The sequence below is a fragment of the Elaeis guineensis genome, chromosome 4 (assembly GCF_000442705.2).
Source record: "Elaeis guineensis isolate ETL-2024a chromosome 4, EG11, whole genome shotgun sequence".
Classification (NCBI taxonomy): domain Eukaryota; kingdom Viridiplantae; phylum Streptophyta; class Magnoliopsida; order Arecales; family Arecaceae; genus Elaeis; species Elaeis guineensis.
In genome coordinates, this window is record NC_025996.2 from 5,734,878 (window position 1) to 5,755,225 (window position 20,348).

Consider the following 20,348-nt stretch of genomic DNA (forward strand, 5'->3'; position numbering starts at 1 on the left):
TGCTCTGCTTCTCCTTTTTCTCTGGCCTCTGCTATAACAAAATAGCCCTTTCGCATAGAACTAGCAGCCAGCAGATAACTTCTGAGATTTTTATACTCATATTACTATTCTCTCTTTCCTTTTTTGGGTTTTGGTTTTTGGTCTTATGAAGGGAGTCCCAAGGTGGAAGTGGTACTTCTGAGACCAGAGGACGTGGACATAGGGGCACGTCCCAGGAGTTGAGATCTCCCACCTTGTACTGGTAGCACGAACACCTACTTATGAGCATTGCTGCTAGGAAATGGAATGCCCACAGGAATCGGTGGCAACTGGCAATGCTAGATGAGATGACAATTTTCTCCTCTTTTCTTCTTTCTTATTTAGCTACAGAGTTATTGCAAACCCTTTCCTAGCCATCTAAAGGAAACTATGGAGGTGAGAGAGTGATATGGAGGATGATGGGAGGCGAAGGAGTGTGTCTTTTATTGGATTATTCCTCAGCAAATAGACGTTGGATGCCAAGAAACAGAAATCCTATATTATATAATTATTCTTTTTATTTGATTATTCTTGTCTACTTTTTTACTCGGTAGTTTAATATAATTATTTAATTTTTTTTTTGTCACTGGTATAGACAATTGATTGAAGAGTTGTGGAGTTTAAGTTTTTCAATTAAATTGATTGTGGATAGAAAGAGCTACAATCATGGATATATCAACCGAAAACTCTTACAATGTGAGTATATCAATTCAAAATAATAATTATTTGATTATTTATGAAGTCAATATATGACTACTCATGTGTTATGTTTGCTTGAATTTTTGTTAGATGTTCGAGTTTTCAGACAAACCAATTAAATTTTCCTCTTTCACTGTTGGTGATGAGTTGGAGGACGAGTGTCTAGCTGATACACTGCTAAGTACACAATCTGATCTTAGTACACGGCCCAGTATACAGATTAGTACTAGTAGTGTCGCTGCGGAAGGAAGTAAGAAAATCAAGAGGAAGCTGGCACCAAGGGTAGATTGCTGGAATCACTTCAAAAAAATAAGAAATGATAAAGGAGATATCAGGATGAAGTGTAATTACTGTCCAATAGAGTATGTAGCTAATCTCATTATAAATGGCACAACTAATTTGAAGAGGCATATGTCCAAGTGTCCAAAAAATTCTAACAACAAAAAAGACAAGCCCAAAACAATATAAACAAAATTGAATCTTCAATCTACTGAGAATGATGGAGAAGGCAGCGTGGGTTACTGGAGGTTTGATCAGGATGCAGCCAATCTAGCTCTGTGTACAATGATTATTATAGATGAGCTCCCATTTAGATTTGTGGATAAGTCATGGTTCAAGCAATTTATGTCAGTTGTATGTCCTAAATTCCACATTTCTTCAAGAATTACGGTGGCACGGGATCGCTACAATCTTTATGTGGATGAGCAGAAAAGATTGAGGAATTATTTTAGAATCTTTTGCCAGAGAGTTTGTATTACTACTAATACTTGGACCTCCATCAAGAGGATCAATTACATATGTCTCACGGCTCACTATGTTGATAAGGACTAAAAATTACAAAAGAAAATCTTAAATTTTTGTCCAATTTCTAGTCATAAAGGTGAGGATATAAGTAAAGCTGTTGAGACTTGCTTGATGAAGTGGGGTCTAGATTCTAAACTCATGACAGTAATTGCTCATATTGTTAATCTGGTGGTGTGAGATGGCTTGAGGGAAGTGAGGCTGTCTATTTAACGTGTTCGGGATGCAGTCAGATATGTAAGGCAATCTCCTGCTAGATTGTAAAGATTCAGAAAATATGTTGAAAAAGAGAAGATAGAAAGTAATGTCATATTGTCTCTTGATGTGAGTACTAGATGAAACTCCACATATCTAATGTTGAACACTGCTCAAAGGTTTGAGAGAGCATTTGAGAGATTTGCTGATGAGGATCCATTTTTTAGGTTAGAAATTGATTTTGATCCTAGGATACTAATTGAAGAGGATTGGAATGTTGTGAGATGATTGATGACCTTCTTAGAGTGCTTTTATTTAGTGACCAATCAGATTTCAGACATATCATATATCACTGCCACCATGTTCTTTTTTGAGGTTGCAGGACTTCAAACTCGATTGAACCAAATGACAAAAGATAGTGACCTCGAGTTCAAATTAATGACTGAAAGGATGAAGGTTAAGTTTGACAAATATTAAGAGAATATTAATAAGATGAACAAGTTGATATACATTGCAGTTCTTCTTGATCCTAGACGCAAGATGGTTAGTTTGGCATTAGCTCTCCAGAGAATACATGGTGAAGAAAAGGGCAATGACTTGGTGCATCTAGTAAAAAAAGTTGCATTCAGTTTGTTTGAAGTGTACAAAAAAATGTATGCTCCGCCACTAGACAATATAGTGGAAGTGGTGGGAGTGGAGTGGTGGCTTCTAACTTTTTATCTTATGAAAAAAATGAATTTGATTTGGAAAGGATGGTATTACAGCAATTAAAGCAGCAAAAGATTTTCAATACTGGAAAAAATGCATTCATTAAGAATGACCTTGAGAGGTATTTAAATGAAGCACTTGAAGATGATAGTGATTCGAACTTTGATTTGTTGTCTTGGTGGAAGATCAATAGTGCGAGATTTACTATACTCTCTCGTTTAGCATGTGATGTGTTAGTAATGCCAATCTATACAGCTGTTTTAGAGTCCGCATTTAGTACCGGAGGACATACCCTGACCAATTCAAGAATTCTTTAACACCTAAGATATTTATTTAGTTAAGTAAATTTGCTTTCTAGTTTTACTTGACTACTTCTATATTTATACAATTGTTTATTGTTTCCATCTCTATTTAAAAAATCATATATTTTATATAGACTTTTTTAGTATTCTTAAATCTTTTTTTTTTTTTTTGTAAAGTAAAAGTAGTGCACAAGATTGGATGCGAATCACCACATACACAATTAATATTGAAGAATATTTGGAAGAACTTGACAAAACTTGAAAAAGATATTAATTTTGCTTCTTTGTAATCAATAATTATAAGATTTCTTCATTAGTTAGTTATTTCTATTAATATTTATTATTTATTTTATTCTCATACTAATTTTGTATCATTTAATTTAAAAATTACAGACTTTGAGAAGATTGGTATGAAGGATGTTGTTATTGATGTTTCTTAGATTAATAGCCTGAAAAAGGTATTCTCATTACTTTTTTAATTATCTATTTTTTAATTATTTATTATTAGATTTCAAATAGAAATTATTTACACCTACCATTAATATATATTTCTTTTTTTTCTTGTTTAGTTGATCCTTACAGTACCATTGTTCACTTTGAAGATTCAAGACAAGACATTCATTCATCATGCCATGCTAAATCTAGAGCAAAGCTTGTCTTTTTTTGCCTTAATAAATAATTACTAATTCTTATTTAAATTTATATTATTTATTATGTTGAGAACTTGTTAGTTACATGGGTAGATGATCGGATATTTAGACTTAGTCTATTATTATAATTTGCTATGATGCTTGATTACTTGTTTATATTGTAGATGTTGTTTTTGATATGTTACATTTTACTTATTATTGATTTTTTATTTATCAATTACTAATGTACTATTACTTATCAACTGTTGATTTTTAATATAAGAAATTACCGATCAATATCATCTAAATTGAAATGAGGATACCATGATTTTTTTTTTTTTTTGTTGCCCAATAGTAATTTTGGGGTATAAAAATTTATTATATTATTTGGATTGTTACATCCTTAAGTATTCATAGAAGTTTGTTTATAATGTTTTTGGGTGTTCAAAGTTACTTCTGATTACATAAGAATCAGTGAATTTTAACTCAATTATCTTGATTTATATGTATACTTGATAGAAGACTTAATCATGTTGCTTGCATTCGCAATATAAGTGACACTGATATTTTGTACATGTGCCATAAACATGTTAGCAACAAAAAGTTTTTTTTTTTAATTTTTGAGTGGAATAGAACTTTGAGATCAACTTCAAGATAATTCCTGAATGCTTGTTTGATATCTTGCATTAAGTAAGATTACCCATTTTAAGTTCTAATTTTAAATTCTATCACAGTTTATTGTTTCCTCTTATTTTGAATATATTATATTAAAATTAAATAATTAAAAATAAAAAATTATAAAAAATTGAATAATGGAATCGAATCGAACCGAAATTTTTGATTCGGATTCGGTTCGATTTTTTTTTTTTATTTAAATTTTTTTTAATATTTATTTTTTTAATATTTGATTTTTGAATCAGACCAGGCCGATTAAAATCGAATCAGCAGCCCTGGTCAAGGCTGTTAGCTGGTTGAGACACACTCACATCAATCTTATTCAAAATTACAACTTTTGCGGTCCGCCGCCTTGTTCCGCCTCGAGTTGCGGTTGGCGCGCCCAATTTCCCGACACGGCAGCAACTTGAAATCACGCAGGTGCACGTTGGACCGCCCGGTCGAGAACCGCTGTCTAAAGCACGTGTTATTCACGTGCGCAATTTTTTTATTTAAAAACCAACCCGACCCAAGTCAGCCCTACCCTCCTGCCGACCATCCTATTCCCTTCTATCGAACGACATTTCTTGGCTCGTCGAGATCATTCTCCCCCTTCCCGCTCCTCGACCGCCTTTGTTGTCGTTCTCCTCTCCAACCCGGAAGAAGCCTTTGTTCCTTACCTATATATTTGTCTAGGGTTTCGTTTGGTTTTGATCCATCTCTTACATTGATTGAGGCCTAGTTCTTGATCGATCGAAGCTAGGGTTTTTTGATATAGATGGAGGACTACGCGATGATGGAGAACGAGAACGAGGAGGACGAGGAGATAACTCAGGAGGATGCGTGGGCGGTGATCAGCGCCTACTTCGAGGAGAAGGGGCTGGTGCGGCAGCAGCTCGACTCCTTCGATGAATTCATCCAGAACACCATGCAGGAGATCGTCGATGAGTCGGCCAACATCGAGATCAGACCTGAATCCCAACACAATCCCGGCCGCCAGTCTGACTTCGTCGAGGTCCGCGCCGTCCCTCCACAACCGCTGCTTCTTCTCCCATTTTGTTCTTTTTATTTCCCGCTTTCCTCTGATAGGGTCTAATAGGACCTAATCATTTGGATGGGGAGGTGTTTTGGCTTGTGGAGAAGTGAAGTAGGTGGTAGGGGGAGGGGTAGACTGATTGAAGGGAAGCGGCCGTTGATTCCGTTAAGATTTAGGTGATCGGCGAAAAGGAGATCGTAACCTAATCCAATAATCCTTTGTCATGGAATAAGTCGAGGGATGGACTGATTACAGGAATGAAAACTATCAATTCTGCTAATTCTAAAGGAAAGTTCATGGAAGATAAGAGAATTGGCAGCCCCTTTTTGTTTCATGAAACCTGCAAGGAACTTTTTTCAAGTAGCATTAGAAGAAGATCAAAGCTGGTCAGGGAGAGGGAGTAGTGAATGAAGCCCAGAGCACCTGATCCTTATTTCACTGGAAGATAATCCTTTATATCCTCTGAGAGGAACCAGCCTTTTGAATTGAATAGGTATCAAGCTAATTGCAAAAGGGACTGATGCAATTGGGATGATGGAGATGGATAAGCTTACCTCCAGCAAATATTTGACATCGAGAAAAGAAAAAGATATAGGCCAGTTGGGGTTAAAAGAATTTTTAGTTAAGCTGAAGAGGTTTCTCCGTTAGGCAGAAAATAAGGAGAGCACAAACTTCTCAACTGACAAACATGAGAATTCTTAGCTTCTCTCAATGGAAGCTATAAGTGACGACTAATCTGTGTGATGTATTTTAGATGACAAATCAGTATCTTCTATCCCCAAAATCTCAATAATCCTTTTACCACTTGAAGATTGCCAAGGAAAAATTTGGCTAGAACTGAAGTTTTATTATGACAATTTTGTAATGTTTGGTAGTAATGGAAGCTGGATAGATCATGCTTTATATTGAGATGGGAGAACTTATTTGATTGACCTTTATGGCTTGAAGGTTGAAAATGTTCAAGAAGTTTTATTGAAATGTAACGGGGAAGTCATTTTCCACGTGCATTTGCTCTTATGCTCAATTCACCTGTGTTATCTGAATTAAGTCTTTGGCATCTTCCGTCTATCATCATGAATCTGAAAATCTTCCATGCTAGTTCTTTTTAAAATGCTCAGTTCTGTTAAAAATAGAGGTGGATAACAATAAACAGAAATAGGTCAATTCGTGCTGTAATATGTGTAATTCCTGTTGGAATATGTGGGTGGCGAATTCAACTTTTGCATCCCAGCAATAAATGATCATCATTCTGGGTACTGTGCTTAAGTTTTTATTGCCTCCCAGAAAAGGGTCACCATCATCATTCCTACCATTTCTAGCATGAACCCTGTTTGGTTCCATTCCTTAGTCCTGGATGTGAGCTTTACCTGTAAGGTGTTATTTCATACTATTGACATGCACCACGTTCCTTAGATCCTCAGACTTTCTACTGATATACTGGTGCTATTACATTTTTTTGTAGATTTCTGCTTTTTGCTGAGCTACATAATTTGTAATTTTACAGACAATATACAAGATCAGCTTTGGCCAAATATATTTGAGCAGGCCTATGATGACAGAGTCAGATGGAGAAACTGCGACATTATTCCCAAAAGCTGCAAGGCTGAGGAATCTGACATACTCAGCCCCCTTATATGTAGACGTCACCAAGAAAGTTATAAAGAAAGGGCACGACTGTGAGGAAGTGACTGAGACACAGGAATTTCCCAAAGTATTTATTGGGAAGGTAAAGTGTATGATTAATGAACTAACTTGCTTGAAATTTGTTTTCTTTTGATCGATTCAGTTAGCTTTCATTTGCACCCTGTGCAGGTTCCTATTATGCTACGGTCTAGCTATTGCACGTTATATCAGAATTCTGAAAAAGATCTAACAGAACTTGGAGAATGCCCTTATGACCAAGGTGGATACTTTATAATTAATGGGAGCGAAAAAGTTCTGATTGCACAGGAGAAGATGAGCACCAATCACGTTTATGTCTTTAAAAAAAGGCAGCCCAATAAGTATGCTTATGTTGCTGAAGTCCGATCAATGCCAGAGTCCCAAAGCAGGCCAGCAAGCACCATGTTTGTGCGCATGCTTTCCCGTACCAGTGCCAAAGGGGTAAGTTTTTCTTTTATATGGAGTTGTTTCTGTTGACATTAGTTTTATCATGTGTTTTTCTTCAGGGTGGGCTTATCGTAATCCACTTATAACTGCCATAGTTGAAATATATCTGGAAAAGGTTTACTTCTTTGATTTTTTTTTTTTTCAGGGTTCTTCAGGACAGTATATTCGTGCTACTCTTCCATACATACGAGCCGATATACCAATAATTATTGTATTTCGAGCACTAGGTTTTGTTGCCGACAAAGATATTTTAGAACATATATGCTATGACTTCAGTGATACACAAATGATGGAATTGCTGAGACCATCTTTGGAAGAAGCATTTGTTATTCAAAATCAACAGGTAATTTCTGTTATCTTTCACATGCCATATTTTTATTACAGACTACAGATGTTTTTGTGATTATTGGATTGAATTATTTCTAGGGGTGTAAATGATATCTGAAAACTCAATAGCCCAACCTGATTACTTCATAATAATGGGTAGTGCATTCAAAATAAGTTTTCAATAACCTTATTGTATTGAGTTTGAATTCTATACATAGGATGTGATTTTTTTATTGAATTGAATGCTGATTTATCTATGTTTGAATCTGAAAACACAATAATCCAAGTGCTGAAAAACAAATTATACGTGTAGTATATGCAAATATAGAAGTACGAAGAAAATTGGCTATATGATTTGTGTTAATTTCTTTTCTTCTTGTTTGGATTTTCACCTTTTTTTTCATGCATGCTGTCCTTCATTCTCATTTGTTGCTATTATTAATTCTAAAATTCCAACAAATATTCAGGCTTTGATTATATTTCAGTTAAAGCTTAACATAAATAGAACAAAACCAATCATGTACTTCCCACATCTCACTCCTTTTATATCACAGTCTACCACATATTATTGTGATAAGAGTTCATTTTGTTTTGGAAATTGTTAATCCTTGGTTATTGTCCTGTTAAAAGCATGCACTAAATAGAGCCTTAAAAAAAAACTTGAATTTGAACTTGGATCCAACTATTAATTGGATTTGAATGTGAATTTGGAGCTTACTCATTTTGGTGGATGCAGGATCTGTATTGGAACTCTGTTTTTCTGTTTGCTTTAGTTTGGATACGAATACAGCATAGATTCGATATGAAACCCACCTGTTTTGAGCCCTAATTATTTCCTGTTCAAGATATTTTCTTATTGATACGAGATGGTATTAATTTTATGTGATTGAGCTTTTTTTTTTTTTGGCATATTTTTACTTGGACAGATGAGCCAAAGTGCAAAAAAGAGGGAGCAATTTCATTCGTTGTATAGTATCAAGTTATACCAAATAGAAATGACATGGCCACTATCTTGTATAATTTGTATGATGTTAATTGCCTTTATCATCATATTTCAACCTTTTGGAGTAGGCAGTATTTGTATTGTTGTGATGATATTCAGTCTCATAATAATGCCATCTTTCTATGTTTATTTACTTTAAATTTCATTATGGTTGTTGGTTATTCGTACTTGCATTTACTGATGCAATGCTGACCTTAAAGGTTCTGAAATGGGTTAGCATGAGGTCTAAATTTTTAACTTGGAAGGGGTAGCATATATTATGGTTCTTGATCTGGGAAGGGGTTTGTGTAGCATGTACTATGGTGTATGTTTGTCTATTGCACTAGTAAATTTCAAGCTCTCCAATATGATTGTGATTGTGCTTGTGTAGAATTTTTTTTCTTTTTTTTTTTTTGTGTGTGTTTTGGGGGTTGGGGGGTTGGCGGGGCGGGGTTGGGGTTGTGAATTGTGAGGTTTTTTTTATGGCAGATAATTTGTTCTGTACACCCATGTTTTTCATGGTTGTTTTACAGTTCGTGTAACGAACCCTGTGCAAAACTAGTTTACTCGAGCAAATTAGACATCAAAATCTTTGGGAAACATATTTGAGCGACAGGAATAGGTGATATGATGGTAGGATAGTCTGTTACAGAAACAAAACCTCGATCCATATCAAGAGGAAGTTTCCCCATGATAGATGTATGAGCAGCCTTGTGAAAATGGAACGAGATGCCATGAAGAAAAGGTGGTCATTTTTCTGGGACCTTTAGCTAACAATTCTTTTAGGTTGCTGGAAAGTGCTTCATTCATACTTTAAATGGAGACGAATAGGGAATGCAGAATTATATCTTAATACAATGGCTTGAATCTATTTCATAGTATGATTTTATAGTGATATGATGTAGAGACATTTACACTATAGCTGGGAATTCGGAGTGTAAAATTGTTGAAATAAAGATTTTCATTTGTTGTCTACCATGGATATGGAGTTTGGTTATGATTGAACTGCAATTAGTTCAAATCTAAGAAGCATAGATACTAGTATGCGGTACGGATATTTTATGGTACGGGTATGCTGATACGGTAAAAATTGAAAAAAAAATCACGATGCAGGTGCGGCTAGATATTTTATATTTTTATTAATATTTGAATGTATATAATATTTTAATATTAATAAAAATATATGAAAAAATGGATTATATATATAATATTTGAATATTAATAAAATTAAGTTTTCAAATCTCAACTAAATTTATAAGTATCATCATAAAAAACAAACAAACACTTGCAATTAATGAAAAAAACTAGCGGTCTAAATAAGTAGAAATCAAAATAATAATCTTGATAATCAAGTGATAATAGTTTCAGCTGCTTCATTCTCTGCATCATCAGTAAAAAGTTTCTTCTCCACATTTGGATCATCAAGGGACGAATTTGCAATCTGAAGAATGCAGAGATAGGAGTACTAATGCATACAGAAATGTACCCACACTGGAAACATATCCGGTGTTAGTACACGCGTGAAGTAGGAGTACCTGTGCTTCATAGGTTCAAATATGATTCTTCTTTTTTTTATCAGTGATTACTGATAATGATTAAAACATAATGTTACCTGACCTGCTGAATTAAATTATTCATTTAAAAGGACAGCAGAACTATTATACCCCAATGGCCCTGCCCAAAACTAATTCACGTGTATGCACAATAAGAAGCTATGGTGGTACGGAATCTTTTAAAGAATGTAGCATGTTGTTTCAAAAAAGTATAATTAATCCTCCAAATATTGGAAGGAAACTCTAGAATTGATGGTGCTATGAGAATAATAAACTTAATATTATCTTGGAATTAGTTGCACAATTTAGACATGGTACTTTCCTTAGTGTTCTCCACAATGTTTCCTGGTTATTTCTTGCTGAGCTACATTTTCTCTCCTTGCTTTTCAAATGCCGCTTATTATTGTTTGTATGACACTAACATTTCTCTTCCAGGTGGCTCTGGACTACATAGGGAAGCGAGGGGCAACTGTTGGTGTGACGAGGGAGAAGAGGATCAAGTATGCTTAATCACGTGGACCTTTAGTGGACCTGCCATTGACTGACTTTAGATATATGTTTGATTGTTGCTATTTTTCTTTGTTGCATGAGTTTCTTTTGTTTCTTTTGAAGGTATGCAAAAGAAATTCTTCAAAAAGAAATGCTGCCTCATGTTGGTGTTGGAGAATTTTGTGAAACTAAGAAAGCATACTATTTTGGGTAAGTTACCTATCTTTTTCCAAAGTAAGTTGTTCTGTGATATAAATATAAATTCCAGTTGAAATATTAACGGTGTCTTTTTTTCATTAGTTACATTATTCATCGTCTGTTGCTGTGTGCACTTGGACGAAGACCAGAAGATGATAGGGATCATTATGGCAACAAAAGGCTGGACCTTGCTGGTCCTCTACTTGGAGGCTTGTTCAGAATGGTTTGTTTTTACGGAACCTGTAAACTTCACAAGTCCATCTTTGAGATTTATTTTTTTTTAGACCAAAATTTTTGACATGATTAATTTTTGCAATGCAGCTTTTTAGAAAATTGACCAGGGATGTGAGATCTTACGTCCAGAAGGTTTTAATGTTTGCTGTTGACTCCTTTAATTTATTGTTGAAGTGTTAAAGTTACAATTTCTGCAAGTCTGTTTGGTAGTAATTGTAAACTATTTTTATTTATGTGGGACAGTGTGTAGATAATGGAAAAGATGTTAATCTGCAATTTGCAATCAAAGCTAAAACCATCACAAGTGGCCTTAAATATTCCCTTGCTACTGGAAATTGGGGACAAGCAAATCAAGCTGGCACCAGAGCAGGGGTTTCACAGGTCTGTTTCACCCCTATTTGTTTTGTTATAAAGAAATCCTCAGCATAGAACTCATTTATGTAAGATTGCTATTGGGTATGCTTCCACCTGACAGGTTTTGAATCGCCTAACATATGCTTCTACTCTCTCTCACCTGCGGAGGTTGAACTCTCCTATAGGACGTGAAGGTAAAAAATACATGAAGCTTCCAATTTATCATTCATATTATATTTCAACGACACATTTGATTTATGACTCTTTCTTGTGTTATCAGGTAAGTTGGCTAAACCTCGACAGTTGCACAATTCTCATTGGGGAATGATGTGTCCTGCTGAAACACCTGAAGGACAGGTAATAACCTGGTTGTCAAAAGTTTTATTATAATAGATTTGGAATCAGCATCTGGATGTTTCTCATGAGATATGAAGCAATATGAGATGTAAGAGCTGGTAATAATGCCAACAAAAGTAAATGCAGTATATGTTGTTGCTTGTTGTTTATTTCCATACATCATATTCTGTGTCTAATTTTACTCTATAATTTTGATGCCAGGCTTGTGGATTGGTGAAAAATCTCGCTTTGATGGTGTACATTACTGTAGGATCGGCTGCACATCCTATTTTAGAATTTCTTGAGGAGTGGGGTACTGAAAACTTTGAGGTACATGCATCTCATTGCAAGCTTATGATACATGTCTGGTTTTTATGGTTCCCATTTACTGAGTTGGCATTTTGGGTGGAACATTCGTCTATCATTTTTTAAATTAGGTTTGTCTTTTCCTTAATCAAGTCATATGACTTTGCTTTGTTCAGGAAATATCACCTGCAGTAATTCCTCAAGCATCTAAAATTTTTGTCAATGGTTCCTGGGTGGGTATTCATCGGAACCCTGACCTCTTGGTGAGGACCTTAAGACGGTTGAGGAGACAGGTTTGCATGCATACCTTTTTTATAACTCCAATTTTTCCAATTTGGATACATAAGCCTGCAAACAGGATTTTGATACTTCCTTAATTGTCATTCTATGACACATTGATGATTTTTTTGTGTATTTGTGGTAACTACATCCTAATGATTAGATTCCCAGGATTATTTTCTATTTATTTTTGACATCGTCATTTACAGGTTGTATGTTGCTTATCAAAATTTTTGATTCTTTACTGGACAACGGAACTTGGAATTTCCATGATGTTTATGTGGTTATAAGAAGTTTCTACATGTTTCATTTGAGCAGTCATATTTCTTGCCTTTTATTATCAAGTAGCATGTGGGCTGGTTTTCTTTGCTCTTTCTTCACAGTTATCAGTCTCTGTATCCATAAATTATTTTACATTCAATTGTCCTGCCTGACTCCTGGTTTACCATGTCTTATCATGATATGCCCATTCCATGTTAGGAGCTTGTGGTGGATTTACTAGTTTGAATGGCCTGCCTCCAATCCTCTTTACGTATTTTCTTCTATGTGATTGTGAATTTGATTTTCATGGATCCATGTATTGGTGATATGCCAAAATAACGTGTCTTGCCTGAAAGCCTTTCATTTGATATCTGTATTAAAAAATTCACATCAGCTTTCTATATACTTCCATTGTCTTAGTCTTAGTAAACTTCTAATATAGATAAACTAATTTTTCTGTTTGCATATTATTAAGTTTTGTAGAGCCGCAAGTCTTTAGAGTGGATCAGTGCTGATACCATCCACATTACGTTAAGTTGACTAGCCTTCCTATAATTTGGTTTAGGTTCAGATCATCAACCCTGTCTTGGAGTCCTAATGATTCCTTTTGCTCCAAATGCAGATGACCGTCATTTCCCAGCTTGGTCTGAAGCCTTATTGCATGTCAATCTGTACCTATCGTGGTTTCAATGCTATGATGGATAGGTGACCCTATGAATAAGTGCAGTGTTGTTCTCTGTTCAGTCTCTCCCTTGATTTTCATTTTATTTAAAACTTGGTTCTTTTGCTTTCCACATTGGCAAACCATCTATAAGACTTAAGTAGTAGTTTAGTTGGACAGATGGAGAACTACAACTAGTTCATATCTATTTTGCACAGATAAATAAGGACTCAGAGAGTAATAGCATGTTTGAATTTCTTGATATTCAGAATTTCAAATAGGATGAGATTTGTTTTGCTTATGTGGGTGAATGTTCAACTAGTCCTAATACATCTCGTGTTTCTTATTTTTGCAATCAAAGGAAAGGTAGAATTGTGGTATCGGAAATCTCTGTCTTGATATTTCTTTTGCCTTTTGTGGTTCAAAAAATGCTTTTTCAATTTTGTGCTTTTCTAAACTATTTATGTCACTGCAGATGGAGAGTCAGCTAATTTTGTATACATATATACATGCATGTGAACATGCATACATGCATATTTCTGGTAGGACCATGATGACAGAAACAAAATTAATTCTATGTGGTCTTTCAGTAAAACTGTTTCTCCTTGTGATCTTTGATTATGATTTCATTTCTTTATTCCGACATGCATGCAAAAATCTGATTGGAAATTGAAATATTAATGGTTTTTTTATAGAACTAATTCAAGAGTGGATCATACCCTTGTGAACCACTTAAATTGCGAGCCCAAACTCTACTGCTTTGTCATATATTATATGGCAAGAACCAGTGATGGTTCACCAATTACTTGTCAAGTTATATGTTGAAAGTGCGCTGACTCTGAAATGCCTCGTTGGTCCCACTAATGGGACGTGCTTTCTGTTGTTGTCCAGTGATTACTCTAGAGACTAGTAACCAAAAAATCATTTTCATTATTCCTTGAAAAAAAAAGAGAAATGCTTGCTTACAGCTGGTATTATTGTTGTCAGATTGATGTCAACACTGAGGTTGGAGTTGTACGAGATATTCGTCTCAAAGAACTACGGCTTTATACTGACTATGGTCGCTGTAGTCGTCCACTATTTATTGTAGAGAACCAAAGGCTGCTGATAAAGAAAAAAGATATTCAAGCACTGCAACAAAGGGTTTGCTGTTCTTGATAGTTTAAGATCAAGTATATGTATTTTATTTGTTCAAATCAGCTACTGAATCCTTTAATGTTCTTCTTCCCAGGAATCTCCAGAGGAAGGTTGGCATGATCTTGTTGCGAAGGGATTTATAGAGTACATTGATACCGAGGAGGAAGAGACTACAATGATAGCCATGACTATCAATGTGAGTTTCTATGTGATCAATAGTACTCGTTTGACATCTCCATATAAGTGAGTTTCAGCAATTATTATTTTAACTGAGAGAATACCTTTATCTGTATTAAAAACAACACCATAAATTACATCAGTTTTACCAGATGCTTGGACATGTGATCCCGTTAATAATGTCTAGCATGCCCTATTTACAATTAATTTATAATATATATTGGAGTATGCTGTCCTTCATATTATGTATGTTGCTCTTCCAAATAAGCAATTTACATTTTACCTTATGTGATTTACTTTGATCTTTAATTGCTAGGCAAGTCAATGTTGAGTAGGGTCCTCCAAGATTGAAAATTAGATACAATCAACTGGTGATGCTTGTAATCCAATATACAAGTAACTCATTGCAAAGTAGGATCACAAGATAAGCCCTTGAACAACAATTTCTTGGCCACGCCATACTATTTCATGTCTGTATACTATGTCTTTGTGTATGTATGCAAGCACGTCGTGTATCTACAATAAACATACATTTATTTATGTATGATGTATGTCTATATGAACCTATGATGCTTATATTTCTTGTTTCCTGCATGAATAAATTCAATACATAGCCATGTCTGGATTTTTTTTTTTTTTTTTATAAACATGCTATGGCCAACAACGGTCATGTTGAATCAGTTATATGGCAAACTCCAAATTCTGATGACAATTATATGCTTCAGGATCTCGTAAATGCAAGACAGAACCCAGAGGAGGCATACTCGGAAACTTACACTCACTGTGAGATCCATCCATCATTAATTTTGGGTGTTTGTGCATCTATCATCCCTTTTCCAGACCACAACCAGGTGTTCATTTATCCGATTAAGTGGTTTGACATTGATCTCCATTTTCCATCACTTTTTATTCTCATTTTTAATTGTTTGTGTACCAGTCACCTCGTAATACATACCAGTCAGCAATGGGCAAGCAAGCCATGGGGATTTATGTAACCAATTACCAATTACGAATGGTGGGTAGGCTTCTTGTATTCTCTTGTTTTTAATGTTAATCTTAATGGATGCTGATCCACTTCTTCCTTCAGGATACATTGGCCTATGTTCTCTACTATCCTCAAAAGCCTCTTGTTACAACTCGTGCCATGGAACATTTGCACTTTAGACAATTACCTGCTGGGATTGTATGAATCTCTCTCTCTTCTCTTGCGCACACACCTATATGGTTGATTTTTTAATGCTTCTGATATCTTCTTGCACTTGTGTCATAATGTAGAATGCAATTGTTGCAATTGCCTGCTATTCGGGATATAACCAAGAAGATTCTGTTATTATGAACCAATCTTCAATTGATCGTGGATTCTTTCGGTCTTTGTTTTTCCGTTCTTACAGGTATGTCATTAGTTCTCTCTTCTCCCTTTTTTATAATGTTTTTCTAGTGTCATTTTTAATATTCTATCATTCTCTCAATTTATGGCCCCATATCCAGAGATGAGGAAAAGAAGATGGGAACTCTTGTTAAAGAAGACTTCGGGCGCCCAAATAGGGAAAATACGATGGTGAGTGGTTGAAATGATTAGTTATTGGCTTGTTATTGTTCATTCAATTTGTGGATTATTATGTTACATGGATGCTGATAGGCATGCTATATGCCAAGTGCATAAATATTGGATCTTTCTAATAATGAAGAATTTTGTCTTACGGATTCATAACTATGTCATGATAATACCCATATTTAAGTGTCAAGGTGTTTGGGTACTTGAGGCTAAAATGGTGGATCTGGACTCCAGGTACATAGGTGCATTGATCCTTTCCCTTATTTCTGCAGGGTATGCGGCATGGCTCTTATGACAAATTGGATGATGATGGTCTTGCGCCTCCGGTGAGTTTTTTAGACAGTCAATTATTTCATCAACTTGGATAACTCTGTAGTCTTTCTTTATTCTATAATTATTTATGCATATATCAGGGTACAAGGGTCTCTGGTGAAGACGTCATAATTGGAAAGACATCTCCAATCCCTCAAGATGATTCTCAAGGTCAAGCTTCAAGATACACACGTCGTGATCATAGTACCAGTGTACGACATAGTGAAAGTGGGATGGTGGATCAGGTTGGCTATTTTTTTTCCACCAATTATACTGTTTGGAGTATCTTTCCTTAAATAGTGTTCTTATGTCATGAAAATATTTCAAGACTTAACAATAATTGATATTATACTTTCTTTCCTTTCTATGTTGAAATAACGTTCCTTTTCTTTTTTCGTATCTTTCCTTAAATAGAGGCAATGTTTCTTTGTCACAGGTCCTATTGACGACAAATGCTGATGGTTTGAGATTTGTGAAAGTAAGAATGAGGTCAGTTCGTATTCCTCAAATTGGTGATAAATTTAGTAGCAGGCATGGCCAAAAGGGAACTGTTGGAATGACATACACACAAGAAGACATGCCATGGACTGTGGAAGGCATTACACCTGACATTATTGTGAATCCACATGCCATTCCTTCTCGAATGACAATAGGTCAACTTATTGAGTGCATCATGGGAAAAGTTGCTGCCCATATGGGAAAGGAGGGAGATGCTACTCCTTTTACTGATGTCACAGTAAGTAAATCCATAGAACCTTCATGCAAGCTTTACCTGAGAAGCATGTCACAATTTAACTTGCTAGAAATGCTGGAGCTTTTTTGCTTATTCAGTTTAAGAATTTAAGGTACTGTATCTGATGTTAAAGAACATTATGTAAAGTTTCTTCTGTTCTGCTCGAGGGGGAAGTATTTTTTCCGTATGTCTAGCTAAAAGACATTGTTGATAGCTCATACATAAACACATGGTTATTCAATTTGCATTACCATTAAGGATTTGTACTAATATGGTTTAATAAATATGATGGAGAACTGTTATCCTTTGCCTTTGGAGTTCATATTTTCCTCTGGATTAGTTAATTATAATTTGGTTATTTGAAGTCTACTTTGATTCTCTCTTTTGAAGTTCTTGATATGTAAATTTACCCTGTAGAGAGAAACGTGGCTCTGAAGAATGACCTTGGACGAGTGTCTTGTATGTTATTCTGATGATCCTAAACTTGAATAAGTTTCAAGATGTGACTAAGGTCTCTCCTAAATTATATCATTGACTATCTCCTTGTAACTGACCTGTGACTTAGTTTTTTTCCAATTCCATGATCTATCAGGAGTTCTATCCTAAATAATGTTTCTAACATTGATTTCAGATATTTTCTGATGTAGAAGTTTAATATGTAATGTACTTTTGTAGTTGCCTCATTACAAAAAAAATGCTTATATTATCACAAATTTCCTAGGTGGACAATATCAGCAAAGCTCTTCATAAGTGTGGATATCAGATGCGTGGGTTTGAAACTATGTATAATGGCCACACTGGGCGGAAGCTGACTGCCATGATATTCCTTGGACCTACTTATTACCAGAGACTGAAGCACATGGTTGATGACAAGATCCACTCTCGAGGGCGTGGACCTGTGCAAATTCTTACAAGGCAGCCAGCAGAAGGACGCTCTCGTGATGGAGGTCTTCGCTTTGGTGAGATGGAGCGAGATTGCATGATTGCACATGGGGCTGCACATTTCCTGAAGGAAAGGTTATTTGACCAAAGTGATGCTTATAGGGTTCATGTTTGTGAGAGATGTGGGCTTATTGCTATTGCCAACCTCAAGAAGAATTCCTTTGAGTGCAGAGGTTGCAAGAACAAGACTGACATTGTTCAGGTAAGGATTTTGTTTTGAGCCCATTTCTTTTACAAAAAAAAATGTTTTGCCAAGTAGTTGAATATGAGAGCATTTTTGGTTTTTTGAGGCTTTATCTGGAGTATGTTTGCTTACACAAACCTTCATGCATAAACTTATAGTTGCTCAAAATGGCATCCAATAGTTCAGTGGCTTTTGTTCAATGAACATAGCTTTTACTCCTATATGTGGATGCACGTGGTATTTATTCCCGGTTGTCTTTTGTATCTTCAAAAGGCTATTTATGTTTGGGGTAATAAATTCAGCTAGCAATCCCAGTATGCTACATCACATATTGAGTTGAACAGAATGTGTCTATAATAGTTTGTACAGAATGATATGTGTGTAATATTTTGGATTTCTAGCCAAAACACAAACACGTGATGTAGTATAATGGGATTGATTGATTTTTCTGATAATTTAGTTAATCTCAAACAGGTAAGCATTATTGGGCAATTTTGATGCAAGGTTGGATGAGTAATTTTTGTCTCATGTAATTTTACTGTTTTTACTGTATGCACGTTGTCACACTATTTTCTGATGCCTCCAGTCAACTTCAGTTCTGTTTAATCTTAACCACATCTTCTCCTGTTTCTGGGTCATCTTTTTGCATTCTTTCCGGTGGCTCTCTCCAATTTTATAAAGTTTTAATCATATGCACTGAGTGGGGGCTAAATAGCGAAACTAAATTAGTGGAAGTATTATTTCTGCCTGACTCCCCCTTTTAATTTTTAACTCACGTAACCAAATATACCATCTTCCTTGTATAGGTGCATATACCTTACGCATGTAAGCTGCTTTTCAAGAGCTCATGGCCATGGCAATTGCTCCCAGAATGTTCACAAAAGAAATGAAGCCAGCCAAAGATCAAAAGAAGAAAGGAGCCTAAATCATTGTACCCATACTTTTATGGCCTACTGATGCGTAGTCCTTGTTTGTACCCAAAAAAAAAAAAAAAACGTGATCCTTGTTGTAAGATGTGGGATATTGGTACTGCTTCGGGAAATCCAGAAATTTTGAGGTCAGGCTTCATTATTATGATGGTGCATGTTCTCATATTTGAAGTGGTTGTCAGTTGTGTATGCTGGTCTGAGCAGTCGCGGTAGTTCTAAATTGCTGCTTTGAGGGCGATGGAGAGAAGTTGATTCTGTTTATGCTGCTCAGGATCATCTTGAAGACAACTATATGTGGTGGAAGGAAAGGGTGTTTTGATTAGCTTGAGCCTTCATTCATTTGGAAGAAAGCACGACATGTGTCATCTACTTGCCATACTGCTATGGGCGTTAAGGGAGCATGTACATGTCTCACAAGTGTTTAGCTATTCATGTAAAACTTTTGCGTAGATTATCTAGCATCACGTGGAGATACTACTGTGGTTGCATATTTGAATAATTGCGCCATGCTAAGTTTAGGCTAATGAACTTGTTTTTCGGTTCGTCTTTGAGAATTATCGTTTGTGGGAATCATACAATAGTTGTGTAGTGTACCCCTTCTTAATGTGAAAGCTTCTTGATGCACTTGCTTCTTTTGAATGATTATACTGTAGTTACGTTTGGCACCTGAATTCTTTTTAGCATGATGTACAAAGCCCAGCTTGGTGGCAAGAAATATGTGATCCAAGGATGGGATTGCTGATCGGCCTTGTGGGGATCGTCAGATGGCTTGGAACAGTGTGCCATTTGGTTACTGGTGGTTTTGATATAGCTTTTATGTTATAAACGGCCGCTTATGATGTTATAACTGTTGTTTAGGGAGGGGTCCGTCATGTCGCATGCATATTTAGCAAAAATTCAAATAGAAGACTGTTATATTTCTAATAGCTGCTGTTATATAGTACAATGGGCAGTTATTAGTTCTAATTTGCACCTGAAGTTCAGCGTACGGGCTGGAGGCGGCTTCTGGAGGCCATGCCGCCTATCTTAGTACGAGAAATTCTGGTGGGGTAGAAAAATTATTATGGAGTGCACTGATTCGATTATATATAGTTATTATTTTTAATATATATTTAAAATATATTAATTATATTTATTAATTTTTAATTTTAAAAAAATATTTTTTATTTTTTTAATTTTTATTATTAAATAAAAATAAAAAAATAAAAAGTATGTTGGCAAAAAGTAATATTTGAGAACGGTAGGTGA

At 35.4% G+C, this 20,348-nt stretch overlaps 1 protein-coding gene across 1 annotated transcript; it reads left to right on the top strand.

Annotated features, from left to right (window-relative positions):
- The first annotated feature begins 4,563 nt into the window (after positions 1–4,563).
- On the top strand, positions 4,564–19,245 carry LOC105044174 (DNA-directed RNA polymerase II subunit RPB2). Its single transcript, XM_010921986.4, is given in 26 exon segments — positions 4,564–5,021; positions 6,547–6,768; positions 6,855–7,145; positions 7,297–7,494; positions 10,449–10,513; positions 10,626–10,712; positions 10,803–10,923; positions 11,022–11,066; positions 11,178–11,315; positions 11,410–11,482; positions 11,569–11,645; positions 11,847–11,954; positions 12,107–12,223; positions 14,119–14,274; positions 14,363–14,464; positions 15,171–15,296; positions 15,383–15,460; positions 15,533–15,628; positions 15,721–15,836; positions 15,934–16,003; positions 16,273–16,326; positions 16,414–16,557; positions 16,749–17,048; positions 17,767–18,189; positions 18,978–19,002; positions 19,005–19,245. Coding segments are annotated over 26 exon segments (3,561 nt in total). The 5' UTR covers positions 4,564–4,784; the 3' UTR covers positions 19,097–19,245.
- Positions 19,246–20,348: the final 1,103 nt, after the last annotated feature.